General features: G+C 36.6%; 2 protein-coding genes across 4 annotated transcripts; one reads left to right on the top strand and one right to left on the bottom strand.

The window, feature by feature from the left end:
• The first annotated feature begins 156 nt into the window (after positions 1–156).
• Positions 157–5,493, top strand: cep72 (centrosomal protein 72). The gene is made up of 14 exons (XM_055164197.1): positions 157–250; positions 474–601; positions 789–981; positions 1,059–1,167; positions 1,269–1,393; positions 1,469–1,524; positions 1,604–1,646; positions 1,894–2,088; positions 2,360–2,541; positions 3,001–3,094; positions 3,204–3,382; positions 3,462–3,588; positions 3,662–3,762; positions 4,348–5,493. Exons 1-13 carry the CDS (start codon positions 178–180, stop codon positions 3,751–3,753), a joined length of 1,596 nt encoding a protein of 531 aa, XP_055020172.1. The 5' UTR covers positions 157–177; the 3' UTR covers positions 3,754–3,762; positions 4,348–5,493.
• A 139-nt stretch (positions 5,494–5,632) lies between these two features.
• On the bottom strand, positions 5,633–20,030 carry LOC110171599 (tubulin polymerization-promoting protein). 3 transcript variants are annotated; one of them, XM_020937338.2, is made up of 5 exons: positions 19,921–20,030; positions 12,447–12,527; positions 11,166–11,501; positions 7,388–7,541; positions 5,633–6,758 (listed from the first exon to the last, which is right to left on the bottom strand). In XM_020937338.2, exons 2-5 carry the CDS (start codon positions 12,458–12,460, stop codon positions 6,549–6,551), a joined length of 714 nt encoding a protein of 237 aa, XP_020792997.1. In that variant the 5' UTR covers positions 12,461–12,527; positions 19,921–20,030; the 3' UTR covers positions 5,633–6,548. The 3 variants fall into 3 exon arrangements, with proteins under 3 accessions (XP_020792997.1, XP_020792998.1, XP_020792995.1); XM_020937339.2 differs by having other exon boundaries at positions 19,937–20,006; XM_020937336.2 differs by lacking the exon at positions 19,921–20,030 and having other exon boundaries at positions 12,447–12,768.
• Between the last annotated feature and the right edge of the window lie 73 nt (positions 20,031–20,103).

Raw genomic sequence — 20,103 nt, 5'->3', positions numbered from 1 at the left:
CTATACATTAAGAATTTATTAACCCTGCATAGACTATTGACCCTAGTTGAATATAAATTATTATTATTACAAATTATAATAATTTACCGCATTGGTTTACGTTGCAGTACGTGATAAAATGCTACAACACAAGTTTTTACGACTGCACCAGAACGCAGCATCAGCAGTTCGAAAAGTATGGCGGCGGAGCTGATTACTCTGACAGAGCAGTGGATACGAGATAAACTTCAGCTGACGCATCCTTGTCTCGGTAATAAATTTAAAATCTTGCGTAAAATATGGTTTACGAAGTGTACCAGCCTTTTGCATAATTTAATTGTATTAAATCTCGCATCGATTACGAAGATTTTACTATTGCATCTGTCGCTAAGCAGCTAGCTCCATTAGCCTTTGCACATCTCCTGTTTGCAGACAGACACAACCTTGATCACCCAAATAAAAGTGATTTCTGACCAAATGTTTCGTGTTTACAGGTGATGTCCGGTCCCTAAGCCTGCCTGGCACATACGAGCAGAAGATACAACATTTAGGAACTGGATTAAAGAGCTTCATACGTTTAAAGTCTTTGGATCTTTCCTGTAATGCTCTTGTGTCTATTGAGGTAAAAAGAAACAGTAAAATAATGTAGTACTGACGCCTAGTTCATTGGCCTAGTTTTTTGACTAGATTCCTTTAGAAACACATATTGGATAGTAACATAGTAAAGAAAATTAGATATAGTTTGCTAAATAAAGTGCATTTACCACTACTAATAAAAATTATATTTTTCTTTTTCTATCTCTATTCAGGGAGTGCAGCACCTGAAGACCTTGGAGAGACTTATCTTGTATTATAATGCCATACCTTCTTTGGATGAATTAAACATTCTGTTTGAATTGCCTGCATTAAGAGAGCTTGATGTCCGGCTAAATCCTCTGACAAAAAGAGAGCCACACTATCGCCCATATATTGTGCATGCAATGCCTAAACTACGGAAACTAGGCATGTATAATAATATCCAACGTTTAAATATGTATATTAAGTTATATACCATCACATATTGTCATATCTTTTATTAGATGGCTGTCCGGTAAGAGACACTGATCGCAAAGTTGGCATTATGAAATTCCCATCCGATGATCCGCCTCAAAAAAAAGATGTTTGTGTAAAAGTATCTCCAGACAAAAGGTACACTATCTATTAATTCTGAACTTCTAGACACTATAAATTTAAATTAATATTCACTATTGTATATATTGTTTGCTTCCTGAATGTAAAATTACCTGTAGTCAGAGGTTGGCTTTGGTCGACCGTATCTGCCAGAGGCTCTCTGTCCATAAAGACTCAGATGATATAGTGCTAAATTTTGCTACAACAAATCTTGAAGACCAGACTGAAACTTGTGTACAGCATGGTGAGTGAATGTATGAAAGTATATAATTTCAATATATTTTATGTTGTCAGTAACTTACTTCTACTGTTTTCTCAGGCAACAAAGAAAAAAAAAGAGCTTTTTATGAAGAGAGGAGTTCCACACCCAAACAGGTAAAAGTTACGAGTACGTTGAAAAAAAATATATATACATTTTTAATTGGTTTCCTTCTCAATTATTTTGTGTGCCTAGGATGCTGCTAAATCAATTTTGAGGCATCCATCTGCACATTATGGTATGTCTTATAATGGCAGATTACTTTTGCATTATTATACAAACCTAGTTAATAATCTAAAGTAATAAAGACATTGGGGTAAAAATAAGGAAAAGTCAAATAATTATAGCACCTTATTACTGAACTCTGACAACCAGGAGGGGGCGACATAATCCAGTTTGTTTTACTTTAAAATATATTTATTTATTTATTTATTTTTTACGGTTGTTATTACTGATATTCTGTTTTGTTTTGTTTTTGTGAGCAGATAAATGGAAGTCTGAAGTGCCTCCAGAGAAATCCAAACAAATTTGTGAAACTGTTTCTCTCAAAGGAACAGAAAAACCTAAGGTGTCTTTTGGTCCTTATATTGAGAAAACAAAGCCTTTATTTGAGAAACTAAAAATAAAGGATTCTAAACAAAGTAGACGCCAAGCCAAAGGACATTTTACTCCACATCCAGGTGAGATATCTATCACTACCCATAATCCCAATATTATATTAGTTTAACTATTTGATTTATTTTTTTTATCATATGCTCCCCTGTTAGTTAATTAGTATGTTTATAAATTGGAATACTTTATGACTATATGAGCTAAACTGACTTTATAAAGTATAACCTACACCCAAATGTGTTTGTTGAAAATGCTGTGTAGATAAAGTGGATTGATAGAACGCAGCTGCTAAGTAATAAAGATCAAATTAGTATTAATGCATTTCTATTTTATTTTCAGACCAAACTGTACATCCTGGCTCATATTTTGGTGATATCCAGACTCCTAGTCCATGTCATCTTGGAGCATATTTGTCTAACCCTGCTAACCCAATACTGCATCCACCAAGACTCACTTACTCAAGTATTCACAATAGAGAAGAGGGTGGTGGTTCCTCACAGCAAGAAGGAAAGAAGAAGAAGGTTTGTGCCAGTTTAAGACTAAACAAGTTAATCAATGAATTACAACGTGTTGATGAATGAAAAGATTATCAATAAATTCAAACAGGTTGTGTCTGGACTCAACCTGTTTGAGTCCAAACAGGTTGAGTCCAAAGTATGCTTTGTGCTGAGAGAAGAGGTTTTATGACCATGGCAAAGTAGTAATTGCATAAAAACAACATAGGAAATGTTTTAAAATGTAGACATACTCTATCAAGATGTCCTCAGACAGTTGGGCTTCCTCTGGGTCTACTTTAGTAAAAATCTCATTCATGTACCTGTCGTGATGTAAACAGCTAATAAAGTAACTGTAGAAAATAATTGCCAGATTAAGCAATAAGCAAAATAATTCAGTTTGAGCCCTTATGTTTTTTCCTTTTTAATATTTTAGGCTTTCCAAGTACTTAATGCATTGCTGTTCTGTTTTTGTAAATCTCTCAGGGGAGTTACAGGAAACCACTCGAGATGCTCCTGAACCTCGTAGATAAACACTGGAGGGGAGAGAGATCCCTGCATCAAAACAACAACTTCCTGTGTAAGCTCAAGTACAGTCTGTCAGTCTGGAATGCAGTCTCCCTGTTTGGAGTACCCCATCAGTAGAACACTATTACATAAACGTCTTTTCTTCTTTCTCTTTTATCCAGCTCAAGCTGTGCAGATCCTCTCTCTGATGGAAAGCAGTATTTCTAGTCGGGAGGCAGAGATCAAGAACTTAAGACAACAAATGGATTCACTGAACTCAAAGACTGCAGCAAAAGAGGAACAACACAAAACGGAAATCCAAAATCTGACCTCTCAGCTAGAAGAGGCATATGCTACTGTTGTGAGTGCCCAAGCAAATTATAGTGCGCCTAAACTTCTTCATGGTATGTTCATAAGTGACTGTCTGGTCTGCAAAACAGGGTAAACTAAATGAGCAGCTGAGGATAGTCTTAGAGGAAAATGTGTCTCTGCAAAGACAACTAATTAAGTTTGAAAAACAGTATCTCAAGTCGATGATAAAAACATCACCTCATGCTCAAATTCAAGGTATTTGCCAGGTCATAAATTATTTTTTAACCATTTTCGTGAATTGCCTTAATTGTGTATTTGTACATTTTAGAGGCTCAAATAGAAGTGGAGGATTTGAGGAGAGAAATTGAGATCCTTAAGGAGAAAGTGCACAAATCTGAATATAAGGAAGCTGTGAAATAAACAGGAAAGGTAAGTTGATATTGGTACTTTGCAGTGATGTCATACTGGTGTGTTCTACATGTATGTCTAATGATGGAATGTTTAGGAGTTTCCATGGTGACACAGTGCACACATTAGAAGACATTGTCAAAAATGTTGTAATATAGTTTTAATATTGTATGCAAACTAAAAAAAAAACCCAAAAAACAAAATGGATTTAAACAACACATTTTCAGGAGCCTTTGATCCAATGGCTGCTGAAAATGTTCAAGTGTTCATGGTCCTGTTTAGTAGTTAGATTTTCAGCAAAAAGGCGAGGATGACTAACTGAAAAACTGTTGGACTAATCAGTTATCTTGCAATTTTATGTGTGACGGACTTGTTTAATAACACAAATCAGCTCTCCCAAGTAATTTTATGGTCAGATTGTGTTAAAATAAAGCTCAGATAAAACTCAAACTTGAATAACAGCTTCAGACAGAGCAGAGCTTACAGTTAGCTTCACACTCCCAGGGAATGTTGAGGACATGAGCCGCAAAGTATCAGTAGTTTGGGTTCCTCATTATAATTACTGATGCTATATAACTTCATACATTATGCTCTATTATGTTGCAGGTGCTGAGATGAAGATGGGCTGAAAGACTTTTATCAAATGCCAGGTTTTCGTCACCAAACTCTATTTAACATGGTTGCATATTTATTTCAAAACTTCATTCAAAAAATAGTGTTGACTTTAAATAAATGTATTATGTATGTTTTAACATTAAGAATTGTTGTGTTAATTCTATTTGAAAACATGCTATTGATCAAAATAAGATAACTGAATGGAGCAAACAATTACATAATACAATTATTTAAAATCTGCTTCTTTTTTGTATGTTATGTGTATGTATATGCTCTTTTTAGCATTAGTTTTTGCAAACCTCCATTTAAAATCCATATGTTTTAATTATTCTGAGGAGTGGTTAATAAGTATAGATTACTGCTTTTTCTGAATTAGCTGCAGTTTGTGAGTTTTTAGGTCAGTCTCCATCTGCTTTCAGAGCAGTGGACTGAATGCTGCTAGATCCAGCTGCACTGTGACTTTATTTGTATGTGTGCCTAAGGGCTGGACCACTACGCTCTGTGCTAACCTGCACTGGCTGAGCTGCTGCTAAAATGAAAGTGGATGTTTTTATGTGAATGTTACTGTACAGGTCACTGGTCTGCGCTGCTGAAACAGAGATGCTACTAACTAGATTAGACCCTTATGGTGTGAAATAACTATTTATTTTAAAGGACCCCTATAGACCCAAGCAGCAGAGAATAGGGGCTATTTATTGTTTTTAAATGCATTACAAATCATGAACATACATTAAGAGCTCTAAAGAACAAAACACACTGCATGCACCAAGGGGAAATAGTACGTTAAATGCATATGAAAAAATAGACAATAATTCGTCCACATTGAAAGTGCACAGCGTTGAGCACAAAAAGCACTACTGTAGAAACTATAAAACAACGAAACGCTGCTAGACAGTCATTAATGCATGATTCTTCATTAGCTTAGGCTACAGGTAGTTTGACAAATACTGTAATTATTAGGCTGCAAAAATATCCATATACAAAAGTAGCATCCCTTTTTCCATTTTGTGTGTAAACAGCTTTTCTCTTTGTGCCTGACTCAACCTTATTGTACTATGAAAACAAATGATGCATTACAGCTTTGTACATGTCATTGATACACATTGATTTCAAGCAATACAAATTTTATGGTCCCAATTTTAGCGCCCCTTTTTTTGGTTATTCTTATCTGTCCAATGGCAACAACAGGCACAGTAGTCCAAACATGATATGACAAACCATTACTGTCTTCTATATGCTTCTGAATCAAATGCAATATACAGAACATGCACAAAGTACGGCAACACAGGAACATTAAATAAAATACAAAATACCAGTGTCATAAATTAAACTTCCAACTTTTTAGAATATCCACAACTTTACCACAAATATAACCACTGTAGGAAGATATGGAAAAAATACAATCTTGTACAATTTAGCTCAGAGCTTCCTTCTTTAGCTGCGATAACCAATTCATTATGAGAGCAAGTGGCATGTAGTTGTAGGCCAGTATAAAAGGGCAAACAGAATGAGGAAAATAGCAGGGGTAATTAAAATTATAATAAATGTTCACAAAAGATATGACATGTTTAAAAATAAGGTATTTTCATTTGTACTTTTTAAGCTGAAGGCAGGCTAATGGTAACATTTCAAAATGTGTATTAAAAGGGAATGGCACACAAACACACTTAAAGATGTTAGAGTCAGAGTAGCATTTGAAAATTAATAAATACTGATATAGCTATCAAAAGTTGGCACCAATGTTTATACTACCTGAAATACCTATTGTGTCTCTAACTAAATATAAAATGTACTAAATAAAATGGGATTTGATATTTTCTATTAAAAAGTGCAATGTCATAATGTATTATAGTTTGTTTTTCTTGGCTTGTTCTTCATCATTTTGCTGGATAATTAATATATGACCCTATATTAACAGTGTCAATATTGAAAGCATAGCATTTTCAGTGTTTTGGCTGTAACTCACTGTTAGATAGGAATGTACCAGCTGGTGATGACTTATAAAAATGGATGTAAACAGTTTTCCAGTTCTCACACTTTCACAACAAGAAAACAAACTTAAAATCTCTCATACACATAGATGAATGGGAAAATACTGTAGACCAATACCTACTCTTTTGTGCTTGAGTTGAGTACTCTTTAATAGCAAATTATTCTTGTGGGTCAAATGTTATTTTTCCTCCTCCTTATCCTCACATGGGTTTACCCACATTATTTTTGGTGACTTTCTTCTCATATGATCCTTTATGTTTGTATCCGGAGACGTATCCCGATGTGTCCACTATGTCGACCCGCCCGGCCTTGCCCTTCCCGCGCCCCGAGTTGTCGAAGCGCTCCTTGTGCGACCCAGTGAACTTTGTGGTGTCAGTCAGGCGGCTCACGGTAGGAGAGGCTACAGCTCGCTACAGAAGCAAAAACATGACATAATATTACATTAATTCTAGGAAGGCAACATAGGCATAAGGAGAGTGGATGATATTGACAAAAACTAATATATTATTGCTGTTGATGACAGTAATTGATTCATATATAATAGGGTCTCAGGAGTACATTGAAAATGAGATTCCAAATCTCAGTGGTACTTCCCTCATTACATTATGATCATATGTGCCTGCAAATGTTTTTATACCCTTATTTTGAAAATTACAGACAGTTTTTTATGTTGTAGCAGCCATTTTTGAAACTTCTTGTAATAGTCAGAAAACGTCGTCAATATTCTGTCATTCTAATCTTCCAAACAATATTGGTATGATGTTGTAGACCATAATAACTAAATAGCAGAGAGGTTTGAACCCCTTCTCAAAGATATTGTTGGTAAAGATGGGTTATAAGCCATTGTTTAGAGTAAGACTTGATGAACTTTTGAGGTATACATACATTTGTTTGCTATAAGAAATAAAACCAAATTGGTAATAATGATGGTTCAATAGGAGGTCAAAATGTTATATTCATATTTCACTTCCCTAGGGAGGGTTGTAAGTCGTATTTGCCAGTGCCCCAGTTAAATACTAATAATTTTATCTGTCCTTACCGTCACACCTGCAATGATTGGCCCCTTTCCCTCTATTAGCTTAAAGACCTCTGCTTCCGCCTCCTCTCCGCTCTTCTCTCTGTATTTTTTCCTTGCTAATTCTCCGAGCGCGACCTTGAACTCATCATAGGTGATGGTTCGACACGATTTCTTCCTGAAATGTAAACAGAAAATACCCGTTAGTCGGTGTGATATCATGGTGTAGTAAGAGCCCAAAATACAGCATGTGCTTAGCTATTGCTCCAGGCGCAGTCACGTTCACATTTGGGTCAGACTTGAGTTTAAAAATGCCTGCAGACAGTTGTGTACTCGAAGCAGTGTGTAATCTTTCAGTGCGGAGATGGCCCATCCACTGACATAAACAATGAGGGAAGACTGGAGAGATGTGGAGATTGTCTTCCAGTATGTGCTTCCCGATTCAGTGGGGAGGTTCCCTGTTCCAATAATCCTGGTTCCATAAATGTCAAATTCAAATAACAGGAATGTGCATACTGTATGGATTTGGCATTAAAGGCCCTGGAATATAAGCCTGTATCTGGCCCAATTAAGTGCAATTTTCTTATTTTTGTCCATCAGTGCTTGCTGTTTGCTGTTTTTTGAAAAATCTATGCATAACTTATAGCTGTCATTTTGGATATATACATATATATATATATATTTTATTTTTTATTTTCAGTGCTTTTACAAATATTCTGATATTGAAGTGCACGATGTAAGTTGGCCAACTCTGTTGTTTTGCCTGGAATGTTCCACAGTATGGTGGAAACGTATCTATCTTCTTATCACATTCCACCAGTTTTTATTACCAAAATAAATAAATGGGATCATCTGCTTGTCTCCGTGGAGATAGCCAAGCTTTATCCCATTCTGTGGAACATTTCCAGCAAAACAACATCTCCAGCAAAACAACATCTCCGTAGAGAAGAGAGGGTTTCAGACCATCCACCTAAAAACTTACATGCAGTACAATGTAAAAGTCATTGTATCCACATAATTTGAACAAGTTTTGTAGCTATTGTAGCTATTTATAAATTATCTAATCTATAATTTCCTCTACTTTTTTCAGTCGTCTATGTACTAAAACACAGACTGCATATCGGATCTTAAATATACTAGTGTCCATTTCTGTACTCACTCTTGTGTTAAAGGCTCATGGTAACACAAACACAAACAGGCATTGCTGTGGAGATACTTCCTTAAACAACTACAGCCCATAAAGTTCCTGGGGCAACCAGCTGCCATAGAAACCATTTACAGTAAACAGAGGTGCAAATTTAACTACACCTTTGCACACATGTGACCGACAGCTGCCATATTAATGCCAATTTGTAAACCAAGCCATGTGACAGCTTGACACACTTAAACAGTGTTTTAAGTGGGCCTCTACCAAAGCAAATAATACACTCTATTGTTCTAGATTTTGGCAGAAGACACATTTGCCTGTGGTTTGTTTGACTGCTTGTAGCGCATGTCTTGGGGGACCCACATGTTTCTGAGTTGACTGTGTCTATTTGGGCTATGCCTATTGATTCTGTGCCATGTTCCTGGTATGGAAAAAAATTACAAGGAAAAAAATACTGAATAGACAACCAAAATATGTATGAAAATCTTAAAAGTTGTAAAGCTCAGATACAGTTCATTTAAAATAACAGTCTGTAGCAGATTACAGTTGCCTCCATGAGACAGACACCACAGACCTTCACACTCACAATAAACAAGCATCCATTGAGCCATGCTGTCATTAGCCAGTGCTCATTAAGTTGTTTTATTTCTCATGCGTAAGCAAAGTGCTTTGACACTGATTAAAAGGAAAGTTCATATCTGCATCTCTGCCTTAGCAACCATCTCCTGGCTCAGTCATGAGTGAAAGGTGCGTAAAAATCAGGCCCTCCCCCAGTCTGCATGGGGGACACCATTATGACATAAAAACATCATGGTCAGACTTTATTTATGATATTGAATGATTTTAAATGTTCATTGATTGGACCATTCTAGGAACACCTGAAACTCTTCAATCGACAGTCCACTGAATGTTCTGCAAAACCTCTCCAACAGTAAACACGCATTAGAGCTAACAGTGTCAATGACTCATAGGTCACACCATTTTTTCCCTAAATAATTAAACAAAACTGAACATATCTTACTGTTAATTGTACATTTATTACTGCAAGAATGTGGTGCTTCTTATAAAACACCAGCTTAAGATGGAAAGTTCACTTTAATCATTGGTGGACTTCCAAGCACACTTTCATGGCCTTTCCTCTTATGCAGCGAGATCTGGTGATGAATGGCCTGCAGTGATCATATCCTATTCTGGTGCTCTGTAGCAGAATAATGTTTATTCAAACTGGGAGGATGGCAACCCAAGCACCAAAACACTCCCTAACCCTTAATAGCTCTACAGTGCTGGACAAGCAAATATAGAGCATGTGTCTTAAAATGTTGCTTGTATTTAAGTTAAAAACGCATAACATAAATTACATGGCAACCTACAGCTATGACAACTAAACCTTTTATTGGGCTTTGGTAGCAACATGTTCTAACACCCTATATATTAGGATACTGTCACTGTGATTTTGACTTAGTGTATGTCTCATTCAAACTTATAAATTAACTCTTGATGAATATTTCATTTCTACAACCAACCACAGAAATATTTTTAGCAAATCACATTTGCTAAAAAAATTTCAATAAAGGTGTACTAAAATTGCAATATATGAAATGTGCTGATGCTTATTTATTTTTTCAAAGTAAAAAGTGTAATAAAGGATTACATTTAATGGATCATATATAACACTTTTTTGAGCACTCAAAGACTCTATACAGTGTATTATTCATTCACTCCACACTGGGGGGCAGTAAACTACTGTTGTAGCCATAGCTGCCCTAAGGCAGACTGACTGAAGTGAGGATACCAATCTACAACATTGGCCTCTCTGACCACCACCAACACTCACACACACTCACGCCCTTTCTTTCTAGGCATGTGGGTGAAGTGTCTTGCTTAAGGACCCTGTGACAGTTTTTGCCACTGGCATTCCACTGTGGCACCTGATTTTCCCAGTGGTCTCTCATCCAAGTACTAACCAGGCCCGGCCCTGCTTAGCTTAATTATGCAGCATTATAATCCTCTAGTCTTTAGTGCAAATGTGCTTGGACATGCATTTGTTGGATACAGCCAGCTAAATATTGAATACAGTATTAAACTATGCAGATATTAATCATAAACAAAGTCAGAATAGCTGCATTTTGTAAGACTTTAGCCAAAGACTAAATTAAGTGTATTATGGGTGTTTTCATTGCACTGAAATACCTTGAAAAATATCCTTGCTCTGGGGGTGCTTGCCTCTGCACAGACCTGACTTGTAACTTGGCAGGTTGCTGCTTGTCTCCATGGAGATTTTGCTTTGTCTGTAATATTCCACAGAATGGCATGAAGCTTATCTTTGAATGTTATCAAATATGGCTTTAATTTTCCATCTCCATCATGGTCTGCTGGTGATATGCCTGTTGTTGAAAATCTTTTGTTACAAAGCAAACTCAACCACAGATTTCTGACCTGTTTTCCTGCTAAACATTAAGCTAATAGATTTTTAGAATGTAAAGTAGAGATCGACCAGTATGGTTGTTTTTACGGCTGATGGCGATACCGATTGTTTAGAATCCAGAGCAACCGATGGCCGATAAGCTCTGCAGATATTTTTTAGCAGGTTTTGTTTCCCCCCAAATTATGTAATGTAAATGGACTAAAAACAAGGTTAATTATCCCATGACTCACTTGACTTTGCTGAAGACGATGTCCACATCAGTCAGGGTGATGTTTTTCCCATCGATCACGCCACAGTCCTTGCACAGTTTGGACCAGTTCTTGCCGTGCATTTCTTTGCCTGTGGCCCGTGTGTCTCCGTGAATGGCAAAGCGTCGGAATGACTCCTCCAGAGCTGTTAACTCGACTGGTGTGGACGAGCCCATGCCTCCATCACTGGTGCCATTGGACTCGGTGGAGAGCCTTTTGGAGGTGCGATCTCGGGACTGTTCATTGTGCGGCCTCATAGGGACAGAGCTGATGTTCGGGTGCTTGGCTGTTTGGACCTTAAAGTCATCTATGTTGTCTCTGTGGGAAGTAAAGTTGAAGAAATACTGTATTATTACATAAAAACAGATATGGCAGTTGTGTTCTTATGTGACCCAAATAGAGAAAATTTGCATGTGTTTATTGAATGATCAGGAAAAAACTGAAAGAAGGAACGGTGATTTCTGGCAAAATTGGTCATTTTACTTATGATGAAAATATGAAAGAAAATTTAAATTAAAGGTGGAATGCACATTGATTAAGTGCTCCATTATAATCCTATATATTCATTTTAACTGGAATGCTTTACAGTTGATGCAAAGAAATATTTGATATCATATATGTAATTTTTATTCGGTATAATCTTACATCAACATAGGAATTTATTTGTTCTTCCTATTGCTAGTCCTTCTGAAAGTAGAGAGATGATAACTGTTTTCTTTAAAAGATGACTAAAGCTATCTGCTGCTTTTGAGAGTCCACACTTCATTGTGATTGGTTAATTTCACTTGTCATTCACTCAGAGTGTGATAGCCTGACCAATAGGAGTGTGAAGAAAAAGTGTCTGTATTTGAGCATTAAACAGGAGTAGCAAATGACAACAATTTAACCAAAAAAAGCATACTGTCAGTGGGCTCACAATTCAGTTTTAATCAGCATATTGCCAAGTAAATTAATCCACTAAACAGCAAGGCCAGAGCTACTGTAAGTTAAAAATCACATGAAGTTTCTCACCATAAAAAAAAATCACCACATCCTAAACAAAATGCATTGTGGGGGTGCATGTCTTTGAGAAACTGCGTGCTTTTACAGAAAGATCAAGACACAGCTTGTTTAAGTGCTCAGTCTTTGTGCGTGACAAGATTACTGTAAGTTTTTAATGTACTGCCTGTAAACAATCAGCTTAACGGTAGAGCCAGTATAACTTTTAAAGGCTCGCAAACAAAAAGTGAAAGCAGAGAAGTGAAAGTGCTGTTCCAGACTTACTTGTGGTCTGCCATGCCTGTGCAGAAACCCGTGTCCTGTTGTGAAGTGCTCAGTGTGCTTGACTTTTGTTTTCTCTTTGTGCTGTGGAAAATACGAGACCAAAAGGTGAAGACGTGAGAGGATGTGTCCATACATAACGTGAACATAAAGGGGGAGGGGTTAAACAAGGAAATGCGACATCCATACACCAATGACAGCTCAATCAAAACATAACTCATTTTGAAACTAATTTATTAAGCTTTATTGCCTGCACAAATCAATAAATGGAGCTATGCCAATTCAGTAATAAGCCATTTATTGCACACACACAGGTCACAGGCAATTTATCTTGGTCACTGCTGATAAAACAACATTTACTACCTACATATTTGTTTATTTGTACTGTATATATCATCACATCAAACATAAGAAATGTAAGATTAGAAATGTAAGATATTTATTATTTAAAGGTGCACTATTGTTTTCTGATGGAGCGTCTCTTGAAAATGTTATTCCTGTCCCTAGATTGTATGTTATAAACTTACTTAAACTATTTTTTTTTTTGTCCAATGCTTGCCTCCATGGAGATTGAAGTTTTATGCCATTCAGTGGAACAGCAGGTAAAACAATATCTCAAGGAAAAAAGACCACCCACCTGAAAACTTGCATAGTGCCCATTTAAAAATGATTGCAAGCAAAAAATATATGAATTGCAAAAAAATTGTTAATATTTTCCTCACCTTCCAGCCGTCCCCATACTAAGATCAGCCTCCTTTGTTACCATGACAATGCCAGTCCTACTTTAAGCATTAGTTATTTGAAAGAGACATAAACAAACAGAAAACTAACCCAACAGAAGTCCTGTGTCTGGTTCACTATGCGATCTGCTCCAGCCTGCAGAGTCTCAACCTTCAACAGTCCCCATAAAGTGACTTCACACCCCCAGTGGTGCATGTAAACTAAAGTAAGAGCTTTTGTTTGGGCCCCCATCACCAACATCAACTAAACCAGTCTGCACCACAGTCAATGAGTACCAAGGGTCTACCAATAGAACTGTATTCAGCCTTTATTAAAACAATGTATATTCTTGGTGGGATTATAACTATCTGTCAATAATAGCATTCAGCACTATAGACACTGGGGGGCTATTGTCCAAAGCTAGAGGCCTGGCTGTCTGAGCAGTAGACACTTTTTTTTTCCCTCATGAGAGCAGTGACATCGCGGACTACCACAGTGGAGGGCTGAGTTTGAAGTCATATGTCATTGCACATTCAGGCCAAGACAAATGGGATTGTGATTTATTGTAGCCATTCAGGTCTTAGTCACAAGGGGAAGATAAATTCAACTGTAATTAAAATGGGAATGCATCTCAAGGGGGTTGTCAATACTGAAGAGGGTTGTGGCTAATATTGTACCTATTCCAAGATACAACAGGGACACATAAGTCATATAATTTTAACTTTTTTTATATTTTCATTTACAATTACTGTTACCAATAAAATATCTTTATTTTAAAATGAAATTAGTGAAAGTTTGTATCAGTGATTAGGTTCATTATTCTGGGGTTTCAGTGACAGCATTACTTCCTTATTTGAAGGACTTTTGAGAAACATTTCCAGTTCTAACATTTTGTTTTGAAGTTAAAATTAGTTGATTTCTATGGCAACAGTTCTCAAAAATATGCTCCATAACAATAATAATCTTACTTGCCAACACATCTCAGCTGAACATACCAGACTAATAGAATGTTGTGATGTTGGAAATATTGTTTTATATTTATTGGGTTGTAAGTTAAAGCACCACTGCATAAGATTTCTGGTAACACATAGAGTACCTGTTTGTCTTCAATGAAAACTATACACTACCGGTCAAAAGCTTTAGAACACCACACTTTTTCCATTTTTTACTGTTTACCATTGACCAAAACTTATTCTAAACTTTTGATTCATGAAAGTGTCCACTGTTGGTGGATATAACACCTGAACACACTTGTAGCATTGTTTTTACAATAGAAATAAAATATTTTTCAGAAAGTTCTTCCCAAGTCTGTTGCAGAAGTTCCCATAAATGTGTGACACTTGTAGGTTGCTTGGCTTTCACTCGTCTGTTCAGTTCATCCCAAAACCAGCTCAATGGGGTTTAAGTCTGGTGACTGTGCTGGACACTCCATGTTTTCAAGCTTATCATCTTGTTCTTTTTTCCTGAGGTAGTTTTGGCAGAGCTTGGACTTGTGTTTTGTTGTCTTTTATCTTTTTTTTAAACCTCTGGCTGTTCAGTACGTACCTTTGTACCATTTCTAAAACTTTTGACCAGTAGTGTACATTAGAATATTTCAGGCAAAGCGTCAAAATCTCCATGGGGCCATTTCAGACATATTTGTTTATACTTTGGAGCAGCACTAAGCACCATTTACCACTTTATTATTTAGTGTTATCTATTGTTTGTATAATTTGTACCTATAGTGTATACTGTAACCATGCCAATAGTTACTCTACCCCAACATAATTAAGTGTGGGAATGATGTATGCATTCAAACATGTGCATTGTTAATTTTACTTGCACAGAGCCTGCACATTTATAGACCTAAACCGTGGTTTCAGAATTGAATTGTTATTACCGTTGTCATAGCATTTACCAAATAAAAATATATACTATATCTATTGAATGGAAAAGTCCTCAAAATGTTGCATATAACAAACTGAAACCAATGCATACCTCAGATCCTTTGCATGATTGTGGCACTAGCTGCGTGTTTGCCTCTGTGCTCCATTGACAGTAACCAAATCAATTTGAAACAAAGAAACCTCTTCAGCCTCTTTCTTTTATAGCCAGTGTTCTCAAGTGGCTTATTCATTAGTACAAGCCTCTACATAAGAGGTCATTAACACCACACTAATGTGAATGACCTAAGCCACATACAGTTAAAATAGGCTCTGCTCATAATGATCATCTCCTGCTGTACATTTCTGAATGAATAATTTAGTAGATTATATAACATTCAAGTCACAAGTAATATTTTTAGAAATGTGGCGTTGTTAACCCTAATTAAAAGTGCACACTGACATCATTTTAGCATTTTAGCTTTAGTTTGTTTGTGCCCCACTTTATCAGAGCTCCATCATAGCCATTCGGTGTGAGGGCAGCTCTCCAGAGACAAATCTTGGAGTGGATGACAGCATGCTTACATACACTCGCCTCCTGGCCATACACTGCACAGATGAGTGCTTTAACTATAAATTGACCCATTTTGAACTGTGTCTATTCATAGCAACAATGCTGCACACTGGCCAGAACATTCTAGTCATTCCCAAAGGAGGAGAGCAGGCAGCAGACGATTGTACTCTACTGTAATGCCAACAAACAAGCTGATTTTAGCTGTAAATTGCACAGATGGTGAGGGATGGTTTTTAACTTGCAATTCAGCAATGTTGTTATAGGTAAGGGCTTAATCATATCTCAAATATGATTCCAATAATTATGCTCCAATCAAAATAAATAGTGTAGGGCTGTTCGATTATGGGACTCCCTAAATGTTCGGCATTTTTGTTACAGGGTGGGACTAGCGTTCTATGTCCCAAACCAAATCAACGGTTCCTAAACCAAACTCTAATCCTTACCCTGACCTTAACCTGATAGTGAAATAATGTATTGGTCAAAAATAAACATTTGCTAAAAAAAAACAACTTTGCACCAGAATGTAATGCCGAACATTTAGGGAGCCCCGCTTAATTATGGCAAAATTCAAAATTGTGATTATTTGCCACATAATTGAAATTAAAATCACTTCTATAGTGTCAAAATATTCCTGAAAAGAAAGAAAAGACTTAAGATAATTTATTTAGTAATATACTGTGACACTTTAAGCCTCTGTAGGTGAGAAAGGTGGCTTTGCTCCAGGTTTGCAGGGTACAAGCACGGTAATTCATTGTATTTTTCGATTTACAATTTTTTTGTAATTTAAAAAAAAAATAGAATTAAAAAAACTTAAATTACCACAAACTTCATCAGTTGCACAGCCCTAAAATGGTGTGATTAAAAAAATATGTAATTATCCTATTTTGGAATTTTGGGGGGTGTTCGCACTGCCCATCAACCCTTGAGCAAATCCATCTTATCTAATCTACAGTAGCTTTTAAAACATAAATCACAAAACATTACTGATAAATAATAAAGTCTATATTTTATCTACAAGCTCACTTTTGATAGTACATAAATAATTTTTTCAAGTTATCAGTTTGACTAATTGCTGCAGCTCTAATGTGGCTGTGATATGAAGAAGTTGAGGTGAGTTAAAGGCAGCAGGAAGCCCATCTGTTTTACAACTAGTCCACTGTTCTCTCCAGGCAGCTGCTGAGGAATGCAACCTTGTCATTTTATTATTGGATGCAACACAGTCACCACGGTAACCAGGGGACCACCATTATGAACAGTGAATACCCCTATGTAAACATTGGCCAGGTTTACAAGTCTGGCTGTAATACAATATGGTAAAAACAATGAAGGCTTGGCCAAATCTTTGATATTGTAAAACTATGATAAATACCATGTAATCTTAAATGAGTCAGTGTATAAATCTGCAAGACATCATAAGACATTTCTACTTAACCCACAACTGTCTGTTAGCCCAGCATAATTAAAGACACACTATGTAACTTTTCTGGTGCATGGTTTATAATAAACTTTTTTACTAGCAGGGAAACAAGCTGACGGCACCACTAGGCCATATTACAGGGCATATCTGTGAAGAGATGAGACCACTCGGAGTAAAAATCCATGATTTTGAAGGTATTTTTTATTGGATTATAAACACCTGGAACTAAATAAATGCAAGACACATCAAGAAAAACATGCAGACCCCCAATCAGAAAGGTTACAGACTGGAACTTTAATTGGGAGGCCTACAGAATATTGTAATTACATTTAAAACTCAGCAATATCTAGGCCAGGGGTGGGCAAAGTATGGCCTGGCGGCCATATGCAGTCCTCTAATCTTTTTAATCCAGCCCACCGAACTTGAATAATAGTAATATAATAATCATTTTCAGTGTTTTAAAAGTCATTTCAATAAACAGAAAATACCATGGGACTTTAAAGACAGATATTTTGTTGAAATGCTTTGTAATGATTTTCAATTATGGGATATTTTTTTTCTTTTATGAGGTGGATTACCAAAAAACTCCATCCATCTGCCCCTGGTCTGGCCCTTCCGTCAAATTTTAGAACCCTTTGTGGCCCATATATATTCAAAGCTATTTGAAATATTTCCTTATAATATTAAAATTATATCCTTCACTTTGGAGAGTTACTGTAGTAGTTTAGATTAATAGTTTGTTTTCCCTACACAGTAACCACTAATACCCCTCCCTCACACTTGCCCCATAGAAAAAGAAGGAAACAGAATGACATCAGCACCCATAGCTCCTGTCTGAGGTCACCACACAGTCTGGCTCTGCGTCCACCTCCTAAATTGAACGTGTCTACCTCCTTGATTTGTTCTCTGTGTTGAAAAACATCATTTGGGAACCATCAGCCACAATATGTGTTGGCACCATTCACACTGTGTTTACATTGATGAAGCCAGTGCCATATATATATATATACAAGTAAGAGACACACCGATAGAGCAGTGTCCTCAATAGACCCCAGATTGGAAAATATTTGTAATTCAAAGTAGATGTTTATTGGCGTTATAAAAAACAATTGCATTTAATTAAAGAATACCAGTAATGTCAGTGTCATCCAAAGGTTTTGTCATATGTTTCTGCTGATTTGCACCAAATATTTAGAACTGGATGATCTCATGTACTGCCAGATGAGGGCAAGAGCCAGTTTTCCTTGTTGATTACGTGATGCTTTCATAATGTTCAACCTGATACTTATATTTGTGTCTTGGTAGAGCTGTGAAATTAAAAGATTTTTTGTCAAATTAAGATCCAGATTTTTGATATTTGTAATTATATAAGCGAGGGACTTTTAATTGAAAGAGAATTCAATCAAAAAAAAATTACAATTTTTGTCTTAAAATGGCAGTGTATATTTAAAGCCACCTTTTTTTTGTTTGTTTTATAAAGAAAACTTTTCATTGAGTCAGTCATTTTAATCAATCAACACAATGTAAAACGTTTTTTTGTCATATACCAGTCATGGCTAAGCCTTTGAAACCACTACAACAAAAGCTGCCCATTAGTATTAATTGTCACCCATATACATTAAATATTATTGGCCTGATCAATATCCCTGCAATAGTAAACCTATGCCTTTCCACATTTCCACACCACTCATCTTAATCTGTAGTATTCACTTCATTTGGTAAACTTGACCTGCATGTGAGTCACCATAACAAATAAAACAATTCCCCACTCTGAGTTTAATTGTTGGTGACAGAATCCGGAGGCTCTCAGATCTCTGAGATGAAACACAGAGCAGAAAATAAAATCTGGGACATGCTCAGTGAGTGTGTCTTCTGCTCATGCATACCTAATCTAACCTATGTGAGATAGTATTTCTAAACCATTCACAGATATTCTGCCACTGACATTTGCTGTCTGAATGCTTGAATATGTGAGGGGTTAAACTCTACTCTGCTTATTTCAATTGGAGGTTATGGGTGATTTGTGGGTTTCAACTTCCTGTTAGAAACATTTTGAGAACTTTGTCATTCAAAAGATATAATATGTGGTTTTAAATTGTTAATCACTAGGACAACTGTTATAATTTTTCTTTATTCTGAATCCCTAGGCTACTTTGGCCCTTAGCCTTTCTTGACAGTGGCCAGATTCCTATGGCTGCACATGATCATACTTTTAATTGTCTTAATGTGTGCTGAAATGTATGAATGAGCTACATGGACAACTGATCCTATCTATCTAAATCCATTCATGAATGTGTCATATTACACATTTTGCACAGAAAACACAATCTTTACTTCTAATTTCAAAATAGTGAGTCTGAATATGTACACATTACATCGGCGCATGAGTCAATGTGCTATAAAAAGCAATAGTTCTTCTATGACATCATTTATATTTACACGTAATCTGTCCTTAATTAATTCCAAGACATGCAAAGCAGAGGGAAAATTACCCTGCACTGTCAGTTATTAACAGTAATTACGCTAATCCTACCACTATATTTCACAGTACAGTCAGTGCAGGCTATATGTTTATATTACTGAATATGGCGGCAGCTGCTGCAGAACCACTATGTCTCATCCTGGCAGAATTCTTGCACAAAACGTGTTACATAAACTGCCAAACGCTGGACTCACAATGCATCCACGTGACCACTTGTTTTTGTCAAGCGTCAATGCAATAAATAAACACTCTGCAGAACGTGCCATACCAAACATTTGACCATGCAAAGACATCTTACATTATTACGCACAAACACCAGGCGAGCATCACAGAACAGCTGATGTACAAACCAGTCAAGCCACATAATGACAATGTCAACAAATGATGAGAAATAAAAATACGATTAAGCTGAGCGCAATTACCTGAAAAGACAATTACCTCCTCCGTCGATAATTTCACAAAAACATAATTGCGCGTTGCGTGTCCTCAGTGCGCGTGTGTTCCCCGCTGGTGGAGCTCGTGTGTCTGCTCTCTTCTGTCTCTCTCCAGTCACTCCGAGATGCTGAGCAGAAAGCAGCCCGCTGATTGGCTGCAGCCCCGCGCGA

Source organism: Boleophthalmus pectinirostris, unplaced genomic scaffold (genome assembly GCF_026225935.1).
Source record: "Boleophthalmus pectinirostris isolate CB_2022bp ecotype Guang Dong unplaced genomic scaffold, ASM2622593v1 HiC_scaffold_6, whole genome shotgun sequence".
In the NCBI taxonomy this organism is placed as follows: Eukaryota; Metazoa; Chordata; class Actinopteri; order Gobiiformes; family Gobiidae; genus Boleophthalmus; species Boleophthalmus pectinirostris.
Note: the sequence above shows the minus strand (reverse complement) of the source record. Positions and strands in the feature narration are given on the sequence as shown.